The sequence below is a fragment of the Miscanthus floridulus genome, chromosome 10, assembly GCF_019320115.1.
Source record: "Miscanthus floridulus cultivar M001 chromosome 10, ASM1932011v1, whole genome shotgun sequence".
Classification (NCBI taxonomy): Eukaryota; Viridiplantae; Streptophyta; class Magnoliopsida; order Poales; family Poaceae; genus Miscanthus; species Miscanthus floridulus.
In genome coordinates this window covers 117202095-117225505 of record NC_089589.1, presented here as the reverse complement: position 1 = coordinate 117225505, position 23411 = coordinate 117202095, and the positions used below count along the sequence as shown (strand labels likewise).

General features: G+C 44.2%; 1 protein-coding gene, 1 long non-coding RNA gene and 1 pseudogene across 2 annotated transcripts; 2 read left to right on the top strand and 1 right to left on the bottom strand.

The window, feature by feature from the left end:
- Window positions 1–2174: 2174 nt before the first annotated feature.
- LOC136486365 (uncharacterized) lies at window positions 2175–3052 on the top strand. Its single transcript, XR_010766782.1, has 3 exons — window positions 2175–2260; window positions 2463–2827; window positions 2923–3052. It is a non-coding gene; the product is annotated as an uncharacterized lncRNA (long non-coding RNA).
- Window positions 3053–3690: 638 nt separating this feature from the next.
- LOC136489392 (uncharacterized) lies at window positions 3691–6699 on the top strand (annotated as a pseudogene).
- Window positions 6700–9188: 2489 nt separating this feature from the next.
- Window positions 9189–10841, bottom strand: LOC136485452 (AAA-ATPase At3g28580-like). The gene has a single exon (XM_066482327.1). The coding sequence runs from the start codon at window positions 10721–10723 to the stop codon at window positions 9206–9208; it is 1518 nt and encodes a 505-aa protein (XP_066338424.1). The 5' UTR covers window positions 10724–10841; the 3' UTR covers window positions 9189–9205.
- Window positions 10842–23411: the final 12570 nt, after the last annotated feature.

The following is a 23411-nucleotide window of genomic DNA, read 5'->3' as shown; positions in this document are numbered from 1 at the left end:
TTTATCCAGAAAATTAAGAAGAAAGTAAGAAATAAGGCACGTGTTGAGGCTGCCATTGTTGAGGCATTTCTAGTTGAAGAGGCTACAAATTTTCTTAGTCTATATTTCAAATCCAGTGCACCTTCTATTAGAAACAAGATGCCACGATATGATGATGGTTCATCTATATTTCAAGGTACATGTGACCTTGAAATTTTTAAATGCCCAGGGTCGATGCATCAGCCCAAGGGGTATCCGTAGCCTCTCAAATGAGGAGTACAAGGTTGCTTTCTTGTACATACTAACAAACATACCTGAGATGGATGATTTCTTCATGTAAGTTATACAAACTACTTGAGTAGTGTTGTCCCAAATAACCTGAACCTTTGATGTGAGTTGAGTATTGTTTCTACATGTAGACAATTTGATAAAGAGGAGTGGAAGAGCCAATCCGATCCCACTGAACAGCAACTTCGTGATTTAAGGTTAAATGGTTGGAAAAATGCCCGTGGCAAACAGTTTGGGCCAAATTTTTTTGATTGGTTCAAACAGAAAGTAATACTCTTATCCATTTGTCAATATGTTTATATTGAATAATAAAAAATGCTAAAGAATTTTAACTTAGATTTTTTTGTTTTAGGGAATGAAATCAGTTAGCATTCACAATGTTCTATGCCAGTTATCTTATGGTTTCTGCACTCAAGTTACCTCCTATGGGTGCTATGATGTTAATGGATATAGATTCCGTTCAGAGAAATATGAGAGGGGAAGACCTGGTTTAACAACCATCAATACTGGTGTTTGTGTTACTTCATATGATGAAAACAACAATGCCCTTGAGTATTATGGTGTCATAGAAGATATCATAAAAATTGAATGGGAAGGTAGTTTGAAACTAGAATTGGTTTTATTTTATTGTCGCTGGTTTGATCCAACACCTAATGGATTGAGGCGCACGGAAGATTTAGGCTTAGTAGAGATCAAGCATGCATTAAGGTTGAAAAGTTTTGAACCCATTTGTGATGGCTAGTTAAGTTACTCAGGTTTATTATCTATCTTACCCATGTAAGGATAAGGATCTATCTCCATGGTGGGTTGTCTACCAAGTTGCTCCTCATGGATGTGTACCTCTTAATGGTGCAAATGATGAGTCCATGAGTTCTGAACATGTAATACATGATGTCTATCAAGAGGATGGATTGGATGGTACCTTTGTTATTGATTTAGGGGGAAGCATTGGATTCTCTGGTATCTTTGGGCTCAGATGAGATTACTGATGTGGTAGACTTGGAGACAATAGAGAAAACCACGGTTGAGGATGAGGAATATGATCAAGAAGCTATTGATGAAGAGGGTAACACTATAGAGGAAGAGCATGAAGCAATAACGGATGAATCAGAGGAAGAGACTTATGATCATGATGATTATTGAATTTTTAGTCATGAATTTGTAGCGCTGTAATGCTATTGTGTATCACTGGGATAAAATGTACCCTTTATACCTTATTTTGATATTAAATCTGGACTTGGTGTTATGTATTCTGCAGCTATTTTCTGTAATCTGAACTTGGTGATATTAAATCTGAATTTGGATGTTATGTAGCTGCAGCTTGGTGTTATAGAATACAATATTCTAACTCATCAGTTCCTATGCATTTGTTCAGTTCTATTTAGCTGATGTATACTATTGAATACAATATTCTAACTCATCGTCCTATGCAGATGGCTCATGGAATCCGTCATGCACGTAAAAATCGTCTTCCTAGGAGGCATGGATCTGAAATGGGTGCTTCTCAAGAAACAGCCACCCAAACAAGTGCATCTCAAGGAACAGCCACTACTAATGGATCCTCACAAAGGACTAGACCTGCTGCCCCTCCTAAGTAGAGCCTCCTAAAAATGAGGAAGGAAGTCGGGGACTAGAACCAAATTAAAACCAGTTCCACCATCTAGCCAGGTGGCTCTTTATCCAAGTGGTGACTCGTGAGTAAATTACCAACTAATTCATACTGTTAGGTTTCCATTTTTAGTTGTTTATAAAAGCATCTGTCATTTATGTACATGCAATTTGGTTATGTCAACTACAACTGCAAGCCCCCTTACAGATACACTACTCAACTCGGTGTCATTCTCAAGAGAGAGTACCTAGGTTTGCTCAAGAAAAGGATGAGGATGGTGTACTGATCAGGGAGCGACCAGCTCTGGACTGGCCTAATTATTTTCTGGGTAGTGTGAACAAAGAAGGCATGACAAATGGGGAATGTGTGCTCTATGAATTTTGGGTAAGAGGCATGTTTTGTTGTTAGTTAGGTTCATTTTCATGTGTCACAACTATGTTGGACTTCATTCTACTGTTAATACATTGTAGATAAGAACTTGAATTTCTTAACCAGTCTTCACAATTCATGTTTCTTTTGTCATATAAATGTAGAGAGCATATTTTCATTTCATATTGTTAACTAAAATTTCTTGGTACACATGCAGCGGTTGTTCCAAGTTAACGAAGAAGATCAAGCAGAGGTGGATCGTGTTCTTGACAACTATTTGAAGAAAAAGGTGAGGGACATCATGTATCAAGCCCGTGTGGATTGTGTAAAGGCATACTACAGAAAAGGGGTGAAAGTTTAGATGATACACTAGCCCGCACAATTGAGCTTGAATATGAACAATACAAGGTGGTCAGGCTGGACTAGTTCAATGATGCTGTGTGGCCGGTTCTATGTCACTATTGGTGCTCAGAGGAGTTCAAGACAAAATGGAAGATAGGATAGGAATGTCGCTTCAGTTCTGATGATATTGCTCAAAACCATGGAGGGTCTAGACCCTTCACAGAGACACAACAAGTTCTGGTATGTTATGTGTATGTGTATCTTTGACTTAATATTTGCATACAAATGTAAACATGTCTATTTTGATGCTGCTCATTAACTATTTGTATTTGTAGGCACATAGGTTTGGACAACATAAGGGAACCCCTATTAATGCATTTGCTGCAATGAAATCTGGCATGAAAAATGTGGATAGCAGTGGTAATTGTGGTCCGATCAGTAGCAACAAAGCACAACAACGCATGGTATGTAAATCTAAGTCTAGCTATGAAAACATACATTAATCGTTTAGTTTCTACAAAATTTTAGTTCTTGAAATCCAACCATGATAGCCTGAAATGGATACATGACTAGTGATTTATGTTGAGCTTCTCCTGATCTTGGTTATGAAATGTCACTGAAGCCTTGGGTTCTAGCCGAGGACCAAACCTCTTAAGAAATAGTGCTTATGGTATTACTTGCTGCATTGTTCACTTGTTCTATGTGTTAGCCATGTGTGTAAAAAGGTATTGTACCTGATATCTACTAAGTTTGTTTTAGAAATGAAGCTAAACTTTAACCTTTAAGTTACAGTTGTATCCTGTTCGTCTCTTCATGTAACATGAAAGCATGCCACTTTTAAATATTTAGTTGTTCCACAGTCTCACTGTCAGCAATGCTTGAAGTGCCTATTTGTTTGTCATGGTTAAAGGACAATTAAATTTCTTGTTTTTAGATTAAGCTAGTACCCTGGTAGCATCACAACATGATTATTTGTTTGTCATGTTTTTAGATTAAGCTAGTACCCTGGTAGCATCACAACATGATTACTTGGAATTGCTTGTAGGATGACTATATAGCAGGGGTTAAGAAGGTTACACAGGAGCATGAAGAACATGAAACCGATGGGGACCATGAAGAGCATGAGGATATGGGAAGAGGTGGAACAAGGGCAAGGGCCCAAACATGAGCAACAGTTGAATGCAAAGGTGTTGTACGACGTGTCGGGTGGTTTGTCCACCCATGGGCGCTTTGCTATAGGATATGGCGCTGTTAGGGCAGCTGATGTCAGAGCAGCTGCGAAGGAGAATAATGTGAGTCAATCAAATTTAGTTTCAATGAAAGTGTTGGCCCAAGAAAATGCAGAACTACGTTGAGAAAATGCAAGGCTACATAAAGAGAAGGATAGTGCGATGCAGCAAGGCAAAGTTGCTATAGATCTGACAATGGTAAGTATGTGTGTTGATAGTTTTTTGCTACAAGCAAACCATTTTTCAAAATCTAAAATATTTAATGTCTTCACTATAGGCACTTTGTCGATGCTTAGGACTGGGACAGGAGATTCCAGAGGCATCTTCACAACTTGTAGCAGCGGCACAAGCAATTGTGAGTACAGCTAGCCTAACTTATTATCTTTTCTATAAAATGGCTATAATTTTGATGTGGTATTCAAAATGGCAACATGCAGTCCACCAGTGAGGAAGTGGCCTCATCTTGATTCTTGTGTCTGGACTTAAATTGAATTAATTGAGTACTAATGGTAAGGTAGATATTTGCATTGGTTCAGTTCCCATGGACCGGGACTCAGTTGATATCACTAACATCTCTCATTTGGGCTAGCCTTGCACTTCGATGAAGTTTCCCACATTCCTCAACCCCACAAGCTTCTTCAATTAATTTCCATGTCAGCCCAGAAACAGGCTCACCATCCTCTTCAACCCCACTCCAAAAGGTAGGTTTTGTCATTGTGGAAGTAGCTAGGTCACCTTTGCTATTCTTCTTGATGTGGCTCAAACCTAAGAATTTGTCCCATTCATCACATTGAGACATTGCCCATATTTGCTCCTTCTTCTCATACAAGCTTTGCAAAGTTAGGAAATTGGAAGCAAATCTAGTTACACCAGGCCTCACAATATCTCTCTTCTTTGTATATTTCCTCATCAAAGCCAAGGTTCTATGGTGTGCGTAGATAAAGATGGTCAGTGACTTAGCTTGATCAATGTAGCCCTTGAACTTCTTCATCTTCCCAATTCCTTCAAGCATCAAATTCAGGGTGTGAGTTGCACATGATGTCCAAAATATGTTTGGCCTCTTCACAAAAAGTAAATCCTTTGCTGCCATATTGTTTGAAGCATTATCTGTGACAACTTGGACTACATTTTCAGCACCTACTCTCTCTCAATACAGCCATCCACATACTCAAAAATAAGCTGTCCAGTGTGTGACTCTTCTGTGGTTTCCTTTGATTCAAGAAAGCTTGAGCCAATGGTGCAGTGCATACACATATTCATGATACTTCTCCTTTTTCGGTCAGTCCATGCATCTGTCATGATTGAGCAACCATTCTTAGCCCATTCCTCTTCATGTGCCTTCATCATCTTCTTTGTCTCCTCAACTTCCTCAAACAATAATTTCTCTCTCAACTGGTGCTGGTTTGGTTTCTTTCCACCAGGGCCAAATCTGCCAGCTGCTTCTATAACTTGATCGAACTCTACATTGTTTATCTGGTTAAAAGCCACACCTAAAATGAAACCAAGATATTCAGAGTTAGACATTAAAAGCACAGAATGCAAGAAATTCACAGTTAGAACTTATAATGGAGCAAATGGCAAGCTGCAAGGCAAGAACTCTGCAAGAATATAGAATCATGGCTTGATAGAGAATAGATATAATATATTAACCGCAGTTACGAGTATCTAACTTCTTGGCATTCATAGTTCGACTGTTCCGCAGAACATTCAGCTACTTGACATGCGGATATGGCCATGTCAACTGTTAATCATTTAGCCTATGCAGTTACATATCCCAGGCTGTTGGTTACTACCAGGCAGTCCAGCATATCCCAAACTGTAGGTAATTAGTACTAGCAAACAAGCAGGGCGGTGTAAGTTTGGTCACCTGCACCTGGAGCTGAAGCTGCTTCAGGTCCTCAATGGCATCATCCAGCATGGAGGCCTTGTCCGTCTGCACTTGCGAAACCATTCGCCAAAAGCAGCAAAAGCAAGAACTCAGCTAGTGGAACCAGAAGGATTAGATACAACAGATGACATCCTGCAACTACAAATAATTTAATGAGCAAACTTTAGACAACTATTTAATAAGAAACTACAAATAATTTGTTGAGCAAACTACAATATACTAGGCAGCCATTTATTTAACAATCCATTTATAACTATTTAGTATTTATCATTGCATTCTATTCTATCAGAAAGGAGCAACAGATGCAATCTTGATGTGTGAGATACTCCATGTCCAGTTCTAAGCAGATGCAATCACCATGAAATTTTTTAATACAGCCATCTCCTTTAGTTGCACTTGTCTGAATAAAACAATTACTAAGGTACTCAGCAGAAAGTGTTCCTAATTCCCAATTCACAAGCTAACTAGTTATTTATCCCATTTGCACGTGTCCAGACATGCCCCAAAGGCCAAAGCTAACCAGGCAGCAGGCATCTAGTCGTGAATGGCATCCAACAAAGAAGCTGACATAACTGAAAATCAATGTACAGCAGGAAAGGCTAACTAGCTAGACTCAATTTCAATCAGTAAGTGAGCACATATCTGAAAATGGAGAAGCACAACAAAAAACTCTAGGAAAGCAACTAAGCAAGCACAGACATTCAGATCTACTCATGGAGAGAGTGCAGGACTAAGGCCTAATTTTCATATATCTGATTCCCTAAAAATAGGTAGCACTGTTCTAGAATGTGTTTACCTACTGGCTGTTGTTAGCATCTGGAAGATTACTACTACTACCTGTAGCAATCTAACTAATATTTCTCTTGATATATGTATAGACCACTGGTTCTTCTCATGTTGGCTCGGAATCGACCAATGATGACAATGCCACATATGGCCACGATGAAGACAATCTCAATACCGCATATAGAGCTGCATTGGAAACACTGAACTGAAACCATGCATGAAGGTGGGAGTCATCAGTCATCACAAACAGATAATGCCATTTTGTGTTTGTAGAAGTTGTTGGTAGTTGTCACTTCTAACCTTTAGATAGTAAAGGTGCAGCCAACAAGTTGATGCCAGTTTTTGGGAAAGACAATCAACTAGTTGATGCTTTTGTGAAATTATTATTTATGTAGCTGTGGATGCAAGACCTATGGACATCTTAATTATGTAGCTATGGATGCAAGACCTATGGACATCTTAATTTGTGGCTGTTGATGCCAACCGTGGGCATCTAATCTATATGTATGGCATGTGGATGATGACAAATTGATGTAATATATGTGTGATATAGTTGAAAACCTTATAGAATTAGATGTAATGTTTGTGCCTATACTGTTATCATGAATATCGTACGAAATTATAAATAAATGAGGTGCTTCTATGGCTTGGTGACTGTAATTATTTCCTGTCGGTACGTTATAATTATACTGTCGGGAGAGGATGACAGGAAAACTGTAATTCTCCTGTCGCAGTTAAGTCAACAGAAAAACCAGAATTTCCTGTCGGTACGAGGTTATTTTTCTGGCGGTCCAACATCGACAGCAAATTTTATTCCTGTCCGTACACACATATTTTTCCTGTCGTCATTTATCGACAGAAATAAAATCCTAGACTTGACGACCCACAATTTCCCTGTCGACGCCCCACCGACAAGAAAAATATCAAACCGACAGTAAAATAGCACAACCGACAGGAAAAGGTTATTTCCCTGTCGCTTTAGTTCTGTTGAAATTTTCCTGTTGTTTTACCGACTGAAAATTTACTTTTGGTTTTGCTTGTCGGTTTTTTGCTTTTTTCTGTCGGTTTTTTATCGATAGGAAATTGTTGGTTTCCAGTAGTGAAGATATGACTTCAACTAGTTTAATTTTTTTTACAATTTGGATTATGTATAACGACGAAATCTCTTAATACAAATCACACACCAAAAGCGAGCCAACGAGAGTGGCCACGTCGCTCGCCGTTCCAGGCCGTCGAATTGGGCGCATCAACGGCCTAGATCGAGCCCTGGTAAAGCAGGTGGGTGGCCAGCGAGCCCAGCACGAGCAGGGTGCGGGCGACGGCTGCGCCGCAGCCGCGGCGTTCCCGGCTATCCCCGGCTGCCGTGCCGCGGTCGCAACCGAGCTGTGCCGCTGCAGCCAGACCTGTGCTCGTGGCCAGCAGGCCACGGGCCGTCTCCGGCCGAGGCACGGCTGGCCCCGGTGTCCGTGCGGGACCAGCGCAGCTCACCGGCAGACCAGGCATCGGCGCTGAGGACGTCCCCATCTGGATCGACGCCGGCGTCAGCACCCTACGTGCGTGCTCTGCTCTGCTGAGCGCTCCTGGGTGAGGAAAGGAGAATAGAAGCTTTTTCAGGGTTCCCAATGCAAAATCTCCTGACACATATAAACAGTTGTTAACTGTACATCATAGCACATTGAGAATAAGGAAAAGTATAGGGGCCTAAGTGCAAAATGTTTGTCCTATTAGGTTTTCCTTTTACTTTCATGTTTAATCCGCTAATAAAAGTTATAAAATCTATATGAAAACATACAAAATTCATAAAATAAAATAAAAACAAGTTCTGTTTTGTATCTCATAACGAGATCTATGCAATAGATATATAATATCGTACACATTAGTGCAACTTCAAATATTCAACATTAACGATTCAGTTTGTCCATCTATATCCATTTCACATATTGAAGTAATTTTATCATTTACTTCCAGATAATCATGCTCCAAATTTTATTTGGCATCTGTATAATAATATTTGAGAAACCAAATCAATCAAAGGTTTATTTCCACCGGTTAAAATCGATGCATGTGATTATACTCTTAAATAACCACATCTATGAACGTTGTTGCCCATTTACAAAAATTCAATTTTTTTTGCAAATTCTATACTTCATATAAAAATTGCTTATATGACTAACACAATACATATCAATAACATCCATTATTCTAGGGCTAAACAGGTAATTTAAATACATACACTAACATTTGTATATATTCACGTATCTACGAAGGTCGCTCCATATTACTACACATAATTTCCACCTATAATCTTTTCACGTATGTTTTCTTGCAAACCAAGGATTTGTCTTACCAACGTCGCTTAAAAAAACATACATCTGTCTACGTACAATTATTATTACTCCGTACATGAAATAATTTTTTTATCAGCTATAATACTTCGACATAACACAGGCACTGCGCGGCAACGCCGCGCGCCTTTCTAGTGATAGTACTATAAAAGAATTCATGATAAATCCAATGACAATTTTATATATAAATGGCAAACATATTATTTATCAAAGTTTGAAAGGTTGACAAGACAAATTCTACAGAACATAAGTAGCAGTTGAGGTTATGACGTATCCAAGCTTTAAGTGACTAACAAACACGAAAATTATGTAAAATAGCACAAGACAAAGATCTAGCAACCCTTAGTGTATAACTTTCTTGTGCGTTAGGTTATTCCTCTTTCGCCTCTTCCATTGAATCCATAGGAGGTGCTGCAGATTTCATCTTAGCCTTCTTCAATGTTTCCACTAAACCTGCCAAGCAGTCATCTGCTTCTCTCCTCCTCTTGACCCGCAGCATGAGGTTACCGGCCACGTCTGCCGGTGCCCCATTCATCTCATCGAGCAATCGATCGATTTCACCGTTCCTCTTGCCCCGCGGCATGAGGTTATCAGCCACGTCTGCCGGAGTTGTGTCGATCTCATCAAGCAGTTGCCCGATTTCACCGAATAGTGAATGCTCAGTGATGTCTAGATAGCTCTTAGCGAGCATCTTGAAGGCCTCGAACCGGCAGTAGGACATCTCAATGTGCCTGTCCATCCTACCCCGCCGGATCAGCGCCGGGTCGAGCCGGTCAACGTGGTTCGTGGTGAACACGAAGATCCGCTCGTTGCCACAGGCCGACCACAGCCCGTCGACGAAGCCGAGCAGCCCCGACAGCGTCACTTTGCCATTGTTATTCTTGTCGGACACCTCTATCACCAGGTGCTTGTCGTCGTTCTCTTCGGCTGCCTCCTTGCCCTTGCGCTTGGTGGTGAGTTCGACCTCGATCGCGTCGATGTCCTCGACAACGATGATGGATCTGTCCGTCGTATCAAGGAAGAGCTTCCGCAGCTCGGCGTTGTCCTTGATGGATGTTAGGTCGAGGTCGTAGACATCATACTCGAGGAAGTTGGCCATAGCCCCGATCATGGTGGACTTGCCTGTGCCCGGCGGCCCATGCAGGAGGTATCCCCGCTTCCACGCCTTGCCGACCTTGGAGTGGTACTCCTTCGCCTCACGGAATGCCGTGAGATCCTCCATGATCTCGACCTTCTTGCTGTGGTCCATGGCGATCATGTCGAACGTCGCCGCGGGATTGTACGGGACATTGATCCACTTGCTCTTCCCATCTTGGGAGTGGTTGGTGAACAGTAGCCTCTGCCGTTTCGTGGCGATTAGCTCGCGCCACTGCCGGACGGCGCTGGGCAGGTAGGAGTCGAGCACAAGTTTGCGGTGGCGCTTGTGAAACACCAGCCTGTAGCACCGAGGCTCGTCGTCGGAATCCCCAGGATACAAGCTGATGACGGTGGCCCCCTTGTTCTTGGCGGATTTGGGGCACAGCCTCCACCACATGCGGGCTCCGTCGAAGTTGTCGACGACCTCCTGGTTCTCGTCCAGACTGATAAGCGGGTCGTCCTTGCTGTTGTTGCCGAGCTCGGCCTTGAGCTTGCTTGCATGATCCAAGCACGCCCTTCTCAGGTAGGTGGAGACGGCGTCGAACATTTTGTTCCGACGGAACCGCTCTTCACCGTACTCGGAGATGGTGATCTGCTCATAGGGGTTGAAGTAGGACATCACCATGGGAACCAAGCTACTGATGATGTGCCTAGCCTCATCATGGACGTGCTCCGGCATCCTCGACCAAAGCAAGCCCAAGCCAGCCATGGCCGACCCGAACCCTACCCACTTCTCCACAGATAACGCCATGAATGCGCACTGCAGCCCCTACTCACCTAATCAAGCTAGCTAGCTCTCTGTAATGGTTGCCGTTGTGGCTGTGTATGTTTACTGTTGCTTCTATGCCCTCGGCTTATATAATCGGTGATTTGGCGCGTAAATTATCACGGCATCGTCGGGGGGGGGGGGGGGGGGGGGGGGGGGGGGGGGGGGCGGCGGCGCTAAAAGACAAGAGTAGATGAAAAGCAACTTTAGGCTTTGGGTATCAGCACGAGAGGGACCTGTCACCACCATTTGGGTTTAGCAATTAATTAGGGTGCAGAAAATAATTGTCTAGGATTTTGTTTGGAATCTTTGGATGCGTGGGTGGACCAGAGTTGAGAGCCAACGTCAATAGGCCGGATGGTTAATTGCAATTTATAAAAAAAAATTTGACATGTCACCTAAAAGCTGGAGGCCAAGATTTTTGCAGGCGAAAAAACAAAGGTACAGTACGTATTAACACTAGTGAAAGAAGATTTGTACAGGCGAAAGGCAAAACTTTTATCAGGCCGGCGAAAGATTGCACAGTCCGTGTTAATTTTATTAGGGATGGGGAGCCGCTTGGGTAAACAGTTTTAACCAGGCGGGCGTCTCAGGATCGCCATTGTGTAAATTAACATTTACCCGGGCGGCAAACTCAACGAGCCACCCGTATGTAATGAAAGTTTACACGTCTGCTCAAAAGCAAGCCCAACACCACCACCGGACCCAGGCAGGCCTAACGATCTCCTTTCCAGGTCTGGCTCTACAATTTTAAGGGCCTTTGGGCAAGCAAGACGATAAGGACCCATTGAACTATGTAAAGACCAAATAATAAAAGTTAATTTGTAGCATATACTTAGTTTGTATAAAAGATAACGATAGTACAACAAGAAAATTAAAAGAACAATAATTGTTATGATTACCTCAAATAAAAATATAATGCTTCAGTGCCTTGTAAAAAACTGTCTTTAGGCATTTATTGATGCAAAATCTTTAAGAACAATATAAAGATCAATGTGGTCCAAAACATTCTTCCCAATATTTTACTTTTCTGAGCGCCCGACAAATGCTTCTTAGGCAACATCTAATAAGTATCTAAATAAATACATTGAATTAGAACTTTATAACCCTACCTCTGTACAAGTAAAGCGCATACACAAAACAATTAAACAAATAAGAAAAAATAGGCTTCGGTAATGTCCCTGGCGTTAGCTTCCAGAGGTCCAAGTAAAAAATTGGAAATTGGAAAATACTAACCGGTCATGGGTATTGACATGTTGGGGTTGCTTACTGTGATCGCATTTGCTGTTCGCCGTCCTTGCATGCAGTTGCAGCTCGCGCCGTCGTGGCACCACGGCGGTGTGCCGGTGTGCGGTTCGTTGGCGAGTCAGCGACTAGGTCGTGAGTCGGCGTCTCCACGCAAGAATAGCGCGTCCACGTCGATGAGCAAGAACAGGAAGCGCCAGCGCCGGCGGAAAACGAACGCTAGCTCCTCGCTCAATCCACGGCCTGCGCGGTAGAATAGAAATAGGTAGGTATGGTATGGCATGGGCTGGTGTTTGTTCAGCCTTTGAAAGCTTATGCCAAATAAGAAATTATATCTACTAATTACCTATATGCTCTTGGGCCCCCTAGCTCCTTGGGCCCTTGGCGGTCGCACCGGCTGCCCTCCCCCTAGAGCCGGGCCTGCTCCTTTCCAACACTCATTCCCGTCGGCCCACGCTTCCAGATCCTTCACCTCCTCCTGCGGCTCACCACCATTCCACCCGCTCCATGCCCTCCGCCGCCATGAGGCCCGTCGAATTCGCCATCAGAGATGATCTCACCGTGGTTGCCAGGATCCTCGGACAACTCCATGCGCTGTCCTGGTCAGGCGCATCGCCCACGTGCCCGATGACCGTGAGTTGCCCGCTTCCCTCACGAGTCACGATTCCTCGATTTCGCGTGGGTGGGTGGGTTCACTGGGGACTTGGTTGATGATTGCAGACACTGCTGGGTGTGCCACAAGCGGCGGCGGATCCAGAAAAAATTTTAGGGTAGACTGAGCAACACATACCTCCGACTGCTGCACGATCTCAGCCCCACCTACACTTTCATGGGGGCTCAACAAGGGTTCCACTGCTCCGGTATGGGTACGGGGTTGCCTAAAAATTCATGAGGCTCAACAGGGGTTCTACTGTTTCGGTATGGGTAGGGGCTACAGTGAAAATGCCACAGAGTACATACAGAGGAACCAATATACTACTACATGTTGAAGAAAAACAGAAATCAGAAGAACTGCTCGTATGCTGCTTTTACAGGATGCGTCCTGTTCTGTGTTACCTAAATGAACTGTAATAGGCGTTAGGGCCCTTCCTTTTCTCTATGCTTAGTTGAAACTTCATGCTGTTGTCTCTCCAGTAGATGACTGATCCTGAGACAGGAAGCAGTGTTAGGATCGATGTGTACCTTTCTGTGACCGTAGGATCGGGTAAGCATCCTCATCTTCTCCATGGATGCACCTCAGCGGGTAGACGCCGATGCCGTCGGTGTAGTAGGCGTCCATCGCAGTGGAGACGATCACCAGTGGCCCGGTGTAGATCCAGTGGCGCTGTGGTGACCCGTAGTGGTACGGTAGTGATCCTGCAGGGGCGACGGCGGTGGCGGGACACATCCCGTCGCTGGCAGCACTTCTTTAGGATCGGTTTAGGGTTTTCTCTATAGGTGGGTGTGGCGGCTCCGGTCAGCCTCGTTACCCGAGCCTAGTTCCCCACTCCTCTATATATATGTGCTGTGCGACAGGGGCCCACCAACCAGTTAGGGTTGGGCTCCCCCGATCAGGGAGCAGAGGCAAGGGCCCAATAGGCCGTTGGGCCTATTGGTGGAGATCAACTAACATTCTCCCCCTTGATCTCATTCCATCTTTCACTTTCATATATTTTATTTTGTTTATTCCATTACAGATTAGCGCATAGAGCATGTCTCATCGTCACGGTCCATTGCCGATAGATTTAATAGCTACAACACACTACTCTATTCTGAAATAGATACTAATCTTTGGGCCTTCTTTTGTCCAGGAATTTTAGGCTTTCCCTTAAACCCATGCTAGCTACATGTTCTCTGAACACCATGTTCTTTGAACATGTTGGGTGGTAAGCCTTTTGTAAGCAGATCCGCGAGCATCTTTTTTGTACTTATATGCTCAAGACTTATGACTTGATCCTAGACTTTATCTTTCACAACATAATACTCTATGTCAATGTGTTTGGCAGCACCACTTGACTTATGTTGTGAGCATCCTGTACTGCCAGATTATAATCGCAGTATAACTTTAGTGGTCTATAGATGTCGTCAACCACCTTCAAACCGGGTATGAACTTCTTTAGTCAGTTCACCTGCCCGTTGCCTCATAACATGCTACAAATTGTCATACATTGTGGACGATGTAGTGACAGTTTGCTTTGAGCTCTTCCATGAAATAGCTCCCCTTTGCGAGATGATAGAAAATCCACGTCTGGATATATATTCACTCTCGCATAATTAGAATCTGAACATCCCACTATGTGGAGTCAATCAGATCTTCTATACGTCATCATGAGGCCTTTCATTCCTTGCAAATAACGCAAGACTTTCTTTATCAATTTCAGTATTCTGTTCTAGAATAGCTCTAGAATCTGCCAAGTAAAAACCCGATAACAAATGCCAAGTCAGGGCGCGTACATACTTGAGCATGTTGCAAGCTTCCGACAGCTGAAGCATATGGAACCACTTTCATTTGATTGAGCTCATATTGGTTCCTGGGGCATTGAAAATCCCCATATCTGTCACCCTTGACTATAGGAGCAAGTGAGGGACTACATTTGTGCATACTGAATTTCTTTAAGATTCTTTCTATGTATGCCTTTTGTGACAGTCCTCATACCCCTTTTCTTATATCTCGGTGAATCTCGATCCCTAGAACGAACGAGACTTCACCAAGATCTTTCATAACAAATTTTGAGGACAAAACTTCTTTGTCTCCTGTAGTAGACTGACATCACTACTAGCAAGTAAGATATCATCCACATACGGGACAAGGAAGATAAACTTCTCATTCTTAAACTTTGTATAGACATAATTGTCCTCTACATTCTCTTTAAACCCAAAATTCTTTATTGTCTGATCAAACTTCAAGTACCACTGTCTTGAAGCATGTTTTAATCCATAAATGGATTTCTTTAGGCGGCATCCCATTCATTCTTTCCTTCCATGACAAACCTTTCGGTTGTGCCATGTAAATATTTTCCTCCAAGTTCCTGTTGAGGAATGCCGTCTTTACATCTATCTGATGTAATTCTCAATCGTAATGTGCCACTAATGCCATTATCATTTTGAAGGAAACCTTACAAGAGACTGGAGAAAAGTTCTCATTGTAATAAATCCCTTCTCTTTGCGTAAAGCTTTTTGCCATAAATCTCACTTTATATCTCTCTATATTCCCTTGAGAGTCAAGTTTTGTTCTGTAGACCCATTTACAGCCTACTGTTTTGGCTCCTTTAGGAATTATTTCCAAAGCCCAAACTATATTGGCATTCATTGATTTCATTTCATCTTTCATGGCCTCAAGCTATTTTGATGAATGATTACTTTTCATGGCTTATTCAAATGAGGTGGGATCATTCTCTATTTGAAATTCTTTAGTGTTGTACACTTTATAATCAACAGGAATAGCTAATTTACTAACTCTTTGAGACCTTCTAGTGGCCTCCACATTTGGCACATCTTCTATTTGAGGCTGTTGTTGCTCCCCCTCATGTGTGGTAATAGGTTCTATAGGATCCTGAAGAACAGGTTCCTCATTTTCATTCATTGTTGCCACAGGTGGAATAACAACAGGTGCTGACACCATAGTATCTTGCACTGTCGGTGCAGCGACAGCATGTAGTGAGAAAATTGGCTCATGAATCATTGGAGTGGGTGCATACACCTGCTTCACTTCAAGGTCAATTTCTCGAGCTACCATGCCCCCCTCATCTTTTCATCCTCTAGGAAAACAGCGTGTCTCATTTCCATAAACTTTGTGTGTCTCTCTAGATAGTAGAAATGAAAACCTTTTGACTTTTCTATGTAGCCAAACAAATGGCAACTTACTGTTTTGGGATATAACTTCCTAATGTTTGGGTTAAATACTTTAGCCTCAGCAGGGCTCCTCCACACACACGCAAGTGGTTTAGTGAGGGTACTCTTTCTGTCCACGACTCATATGGTGTTTTGGGCACCGACTTACTTGGTACTCTTTTGAGAATATGAATGGGGTTTTTAACGCCTCCATCCATAGACTCAACTGTAAGGTGGAGTAACTTATCATACTGCTCACCATATCCATCAGGGTATGATTAATTCTTTTAGCTACTCTATTCTGCTGAGGTTCACCCGGTATAGAATACTGGGCTACTATGCCATTCTTTTAGGGTATGCCGACTATAGTACTCCCCCACGGTCAGACCTGACTATCTTAATCTTTAATATCTTAAATTTATCCAATGCTTCTGTTCTTTCTTTGATTGGATAAATATAGCCATAATGGGAGTAATCATCTGTGAATGTTATGAACGGATCATAACCATCCACACTCTTTACAGGAAAGTTGACCACAGATGTCTGTGTGAATAATCTGTAAAATTCCTGCGCTTCGTTTGTCATCTTTCTTAATCTTCTTTACATACTTTTCTTTTATTGGATAAATTTAGCCATAATGGGAGTAATCATCTGTTTATGAACGGATCATAACCAACCACACTCTTCACAGGAAAGTTGACCACAGATGTTTGTGTGAATAATCTGTAAAATTCCTGTGCTTCGTTTGTCATCTTTCTTAATCTTCTTTACATACTTTTCTTTTATGCATTCCCTGCATTGAACTTAATCTGAGAGCTCTAATGGAGGAAGAATATCATTCTTAACTTGTCTTTCTATTCCCCCCTCGAAATATGGCATAAACGACAGTGCCATAATTTCGACAACGCATCGTGAGCTCTCTTATGCCACCATTTCCAGAGTAACACTCTGTCACCAGCTGCTTTATCAGCTGGGTAGCATATGTCTTTGAAGAGCCAGTGAACTGACTCTTTATTCTATCGAGGTACTCGGTGACTGATACACACTCTGGGATTGAGCCCACAATTGCAGGTTCAATCATGTTCTTTATCACAGCCAAAACATTTCTTGTTGGCAGTGACCCACTTCCTATGCATAAAAGTCATAGGACTATCTTTTGGGATTCAAAATCCCTCTCTTTAGTTGCCTAAGTGGCATCATTCTCTTTGTCTCCCTCACTGGTGCCACATAACTCAGTGGAAAACGCTGAGGTGACTACCCAGTCCACCTTAGACAAGATGAAAACCAGGTCAAAACTTTTCTTAACATAAAAATAACACCATTTGCATGCCTTGATTCCAACGTTGATTAAAATCAAAACATACAACTATTCTTATACACTAATTCTACATCACCGTTGGGCAGAAATATAATTAATGCATAAATCTTTAACTTTCACAACTGTTCTTACACACTAATTCTACATCACCATTGGACAGAAATAGAATTAATGCATAAATCATTAACTTTTATAACTGTTCTCATATACTAATTCTGCATCACCGTTGGGTAGAAGTAGAATTAATGCATAAATCATTAAAATTATCAACTTTTCTTATACACTAATTCTACATCACCGTTGGGCAGAAGTAGAATTAATGCATAAATCATTACAATTATGATATTGTTATTAACAACGTTGGTCAGAAAATAACAACATCATAATCATATCGAAACTCTTTTTCTCCAATTAAATACCACATTGGTTCAAAATAACTGGAGAATCAATAATTTCTTTAGCAGCGGAAAACTTTCTTTTTCTCTAATTAAATATCACGTTGGTACAAATTAACTAGAGAATAAACAATTTCTTTGGCTGTGGAAAAACTCTCTTTTCCTTGAATTTTACCCACAGGGAAAAATCACTTTTCTATTTTTCTTTTGAGCCAATTTGCATTTTTCAATTTTCCAGGAAAATGAAAAAAGAAATAACGGGCTCAATCCTTCTCTATCGGCCCAAAAACGGCAAAAGCCGGTTCGGCCCATCTGTCCGCGCGTGCACAGGCCGCACCCAGGCCGCAACCTGGGCCTGGGCCGGCAAAGTGCCGCGCGCGCTCACGCCCGCCTAGGCCGGCGATGGCCCGATTTGATCTGCGCCGTTGGTTCTGATTGGACGGTCGCACGCGTGGATAGGGAGAACAAAACCCCACCCATGGCCGCGCCCTCCAAACCCTAGTCCATTTCTCTCTCTCGGCCTCTCTCTCTTCGCTCTCTCATGCCGAGTCGCCTCTCTCTCTTCGCTCCTCACAGCAGCGAGGCGAGCGCAACCGAGCGAGCAGCGAGCGAGCGGGCGGTGGAGCGAGCATGGCGCCATTGCCGGCCCCCTCACCAGCGCGCGTGCTCCCCAACGGGTGAGCACGCCGCCGTCGAGCGGCCAGGCCGCGGTGCCCCTTTGGCCGAGCCCGACGAGCAGCGCCCCGACTCGGCTCTTCTTCTCCCACGCCGGCGAAGGGCCGGTTCGGCTCTTCTTCTCCCGCACCGGCGAAGGTGGGTCTGTCCCCCTTTTCCCTTCTTCCCCGTCCCTTCTCTCTTTTGGGATTAACCCGTGGTGGGGATGGGGTCAAAATTAGGGTTAGGGTTTCGCTTTTTGATTCGATTTTGTCGATTCGGTTTTCTGTTCTTTTGATTTCTTTTCTTTTCGTTCATCCGAATGTCGATCTAGGGTTAGGGTTCGGATCTGACCCCTGTTCTTTTTCTTTCTTTGGATTTTCCCTTTCTTTTCTTTGATTTCTCTTTTTCTTTTCGGAGTTCATCCGAATCGGTTAGGGATGGGGATTCGTTCTAGGGTTAGGGTTTTGGCTCTGTTCATCTTAAGGCCGAAACCTTTTCTTTTCCTCCTTTCTTTAACCCAGTTAGGGTTAGGGTTCAAGTGCCGAGAGCCCTTCCTTTTCTTCTTCCCCGAGCTTTCTGCGCGGGTTAGGGTTAGGGTTCTTGAGATCCTTTCCCCTTCTTCTCTGATCCGAACACGGATCTATTCTTTTCTTGCCGTGTCAGTGCGGCACTTTCTTCTCTAATCCAAACATGGATCTGTTCTTTATTGCCGTGTCAGTGCGGCACTTTTCCCGCGCAGTGGCGGTGGTGACCGGGGTTCTAGTGACCTCCGCCACCCCCGGTCCCTTTTTCCGTTTCTTTTACCCGATTAGGGTTAGAGTCACACAGAGGCAACCTAGCTCCGATACCATTGTTAGGATCGATGTGTACCTTTCTGTGACCATAGGATCGGGTAAGCATCCTCGTCTCCTCCGTGGATGCACCTCAGCGGGTAGACGTCGATGCCGTCGGTGTAGTAGGCGTCCATCGCCGTGGAGATGATCACTAGTGGCCCGGTGTAGACCCAGTGGCGCTGTGGTGACCTGTAGTGGTACAGTAGTGATCCTGCAGGGGCGACGGTGGTGGCGGGGCACATCCCGTCGCTGGCAGCACTTCTTTAGGATCGGTTTAGGGTTTTCTCTGTAGGTGGGTGTGGCGGCTCCGGTCAACCTCGTTACCCGAGCCTAGTTCCCCACTCCTCTATATATATGTGCTGTGCGACAGGGGCCCACCAACCAGTTAGGGTTAGGCTCCCCCGATCAGGGAGCAGAGGCAAGGGCCCAATAGGCCGTTGGGCCTATTGGTGGAGATCAACTAACAAGCAGTACTACTAGGAGCTGGTTACCTTTCTGTTTTGGGAAATTTTGCTCAGGAACATTGCACAAACGTCTAATATGCTGTTGGACACCGTCAACATCGAAATTAGTTGGCGGACATTACAAATTTCTGGTTCTTTGTCCAGAGACACCGTACCGATTATTTTATACATTTTTTAGTTTTGGAGAGAGAGAATGTGGGGGGAATGTCTAAATTGCCCTCGTCTTCAACCTCTGGCACCTCCTTCCCCGAGCTCTTCACCATGCCGTCCCGAGTCTGACTGTGCGCCGCCGCCACCATGTCCAACGCCACGCCGTGCCCTCATCCCCGGTGAGGCCGTGTGCCCCTGGCCAGGTCCCTGTCCCCCGGTCGCGCCCTCGCGCCCCTGTCCCTGCCGTCCGCCATGGTCGCACCCCGTCCCTGGCGGCCGCGTACCCCCGACCATGTCCCCGTCCCTGCCCGCGCCCCCATCCCCCACAAGAAGAGAAGACCGGTCGCCGCCGGAGTCATGCTATCCCTGCAGGAGAAGGCGGGCCTGGGTCTCCGACTGACGAGGACCGCGTCAGGCTTTTCCGAGCTCCGACGTTGGCTGCGGCGAGGCGGAAGGCGAGCGCACGACTGATGCCGTTCTAAAGAGCCCCACCGCGTGCACCTATGCCTGCACCGCCGGATCTGTAGGAGACGGACGAGGACGAGCTTGTCCGGGCTCTGGCGAGCCCGCCCTCGGCGAGGCCCCGCCCGCCCCCGGCACTACGTCGGCAAGGCCAAGGATCAGAGGGAGCAGGCCACGGGCAGGCGGCTTGTAGCTCTGCAGGCTAGCGAGCGCCTGGCCGGAGCGCCTCCCACCCCCACCCCCCACCCAAACGTGCACAACACTGAGCCATGGCAGAGAGACAGAGGTGGAAGATGACTCGCAGGGGCAATTTCGTCTATTCAGCGCCCTTTCTCTCTCCCAAACCATGAAAAATGAATATTTAAATGGGTGCGGTGTCCAGCAGCCAAGAATCATGATTTTATAATGGTACTGGGCATATTTTGGAGTTGGCGGTGTCCAACAGCATATTAGACCTTTTTGCAATGTCCTTGAGCAAAATTTTCCTTCTGTTTCTTGTTCTATCCTCTTATCAGACGCTTGTATTTCCGTTTTCTCCATAAATGGAAATGGGGAATGGCCTCGCGTTGGAAAAAAAAATACACTACTACCTGACGACAGTCTTATTAGAAGTATGTGGCAATGACAAGGGGGGCACACATCATCAGACATTATATTCTGACATGAGGGACACAGATACATGCTGTGGTCAACAGCGTTACACGGGACGCGAGGAGCGATGTACCATCCTGTGGTATGGATTGCCAAGCTGTAACTCTTGTTCTCTCATCTCCCTTCGGCAATTGAGTTGCCTCCAGAGACGAGACGACTGATCATTCCTGGTGCAACGAGTGTATATGGAAACTGTCACAGTGTGTATGGAAACTGTCAAGAAAATGGTGTTGACCCCAATGAGTTCGTCCAAGCGCGACGCTTTAGCTGCGTTACTCTCGACGGATCTGGTGAATGTGGAGGTGCTTCCTGAAATCTAAGTTCAGGCATCTTCATCGTCTGCTTCCTCTGGTCGCCGATAGTGTGGTTTCATAGTTAACTAATTGCAGCTTTTTTTCCTGTGGTAATCTCAGGATGGTAATCTCAGGATTACCACAGAGCCATGTTTTCAATCACTATGGCATGTTCTGGAATGAAGTCAAAACCTAGTATTAGGCACTGCAACTCGGGCAAGTCTCCGAGTTTATGCAGATCATACGTCACTTGATTGTTACAGATGGTGATTTGCACGAAAGATAGATAAAACAAGAGCCCATTGATCCACTGTGGAACACATGCAAATCTTCCTGCTGTCACCTTGAACTTCTCAAGCCTCCTAAGCGCATCATACTCTTCGAGGAAGCCCAGGAACTCTATCAGCCTGTTCGCTGGGTCATAAACGATCGTAAATTTTTAGCCAGAACAGTAATTTTCTCTCACACCAAATTAGTCAGCAGTAATAATCTATAATCGCAGCCGAAGAGGCAACATGGCGCCGAAGAGGCAGCCGAAGAGGCCAGGGACTCGAGGTTTTTCCACCTGCCAATGGATGACGGGAACGCTTCACAGTAGTCTCTGTCAGTGGACAGGTGAAAGGACGATGTAACTGCGAGCACCCTCAACTCTCGTAGATCACCGAGAGCCCTGACGAAGCTGGGTGTTGGGTCAAATCAACAGTGGGTGTCTGTAGATTGATAAGATGCCGTACATCGTGCGGCATAGCTATTTCCACGGAATTAATTGTTCCTTCACCACCAACGAGAAGAACCTCCAATGTACCCTGTAGGCCCGCAATTTGCTTTGGCAGCTGGCTTATCCGTGTCCCTCTTAGATGCAGGTGCCACAGATCTGTTAGCTCGAACAATTCGAGTGGGGTGCTCACTTATCTGCGTGTAACTTTACATCCCAATGTCCTCAGAATCCGCAGCTCCTTGATCTCGCGCGGGAGCTTGTGGACTTGTGTATTCCTGATGCTTAAATAGGCCAAAAAGATCATTTTGCATAGCTGCAGTAGGTCCTCATCCTTGAGATTCTCCCAGCCTTCGAGATCTAGCACCACCAAATTGATAAACTTTCCAGAGGGACTAGAAAAACTGGTGCGGCAGCCTGTGTAGGCCAGGATTATTTCTTTTGTTCTTTACTTGTATGGCGACACAACTTCTTATATTATATTTGAGATACTAGTGCCTGTTCACGGTTAGATATGATAAGTACTACCATTTGCACTCTCATGTAAATATAGGAGATAGGGTTTTCTAAATGGTTAGCTTTCTGAAGGCATTCCACATAGATTCGTTGTATGTATGGGACTATTAGTTGTTCTCTTTAACAATATGTGGTTGCCAAATAGAAGCTACTTAGTTTTTTTGTGCATAGATCGAATCATTAACAATATGTCTTAACACAAAATTGTAGACAGTCTGTACCGGAATTCCAGCAGAATCGATTGTATCGTTGATAGAAATCATTTGGCTGGTTTTTTGCAAAATGATCTTAACCATCTCTTATGCCAAGTACAGGTGAGTAAAAACACAAAGGAATTAGCAAAATAGGCCTCACTCATAGCAATATTCATAAGAGTTTGGTAACCCTCTTTTTTTCGCTACCTAGGTAGTGAGTGAACTGTAAGGAGATAAAGCAGGTCAACAAAAAATCATACCACTTCAATAGCAAGCATTGCAGCAAGTTCTTCCACCTTGTCTGAATGCTCATTCATTATTGCCTCTGAAAATCTTAACCTACAGGAATTGACGAACTAACAAATATTTAGATGTTGCAGGCATAAGTGATGACAAAAATAGCAGATGTAAGAATTACTACTCTATATTAGCAAAAAGACTATTGCTACTATTCTGAATAAACAGGTGAAGACACTACTAGAGAAACGGGTTTTAGTCCCGGTTGGGAAGGCCCTTTAGTCCCGGTTTTTCCAACCGGGACTAAATTCCCGGGACTAAAGGTCCACACCTTTAGTCCCGGGTCTGGGAACCGGGACTAAAGGTCACCCACGGAAGAAAAAAATAAAGGAAATCCTCGAGGCCTCGCTTGCTCTACGTGAGATTCGAACCCAACACCTCTCTCCTCGCGTGTAGGTACATTACCAACTCAACTGCACACCACTTGTGACAGAGTCATGTGCGCTCTCCTTTTGAATAGACTCGTGGGAGACCTTTAGTCCCGGGTAAAAGACCTTTAGTCCCGGTTGAAGACACCAACCGGGACTAAAAGGTCACCCTTTAGTCCCGGTTGGTGTTACCAACCGGGACTAAAAGTTGGTGAACTTTTACTCCGGGTTGGTGACACCAACCGGGACTAAAGATGATTTTTAGTCCCAGTTGGTATTACGAACCGGGACTAAAAGTCCTTTAG

Coding starts and splice junctions, on each gene's coding strand:
- LOC136485452 (XM_066482327.1), bottom strand. CDS start 10,723: ATGGCGTTATCTGTGGAGAAGTGGGTAGGGTTCGGGTCGGCCATGGCT.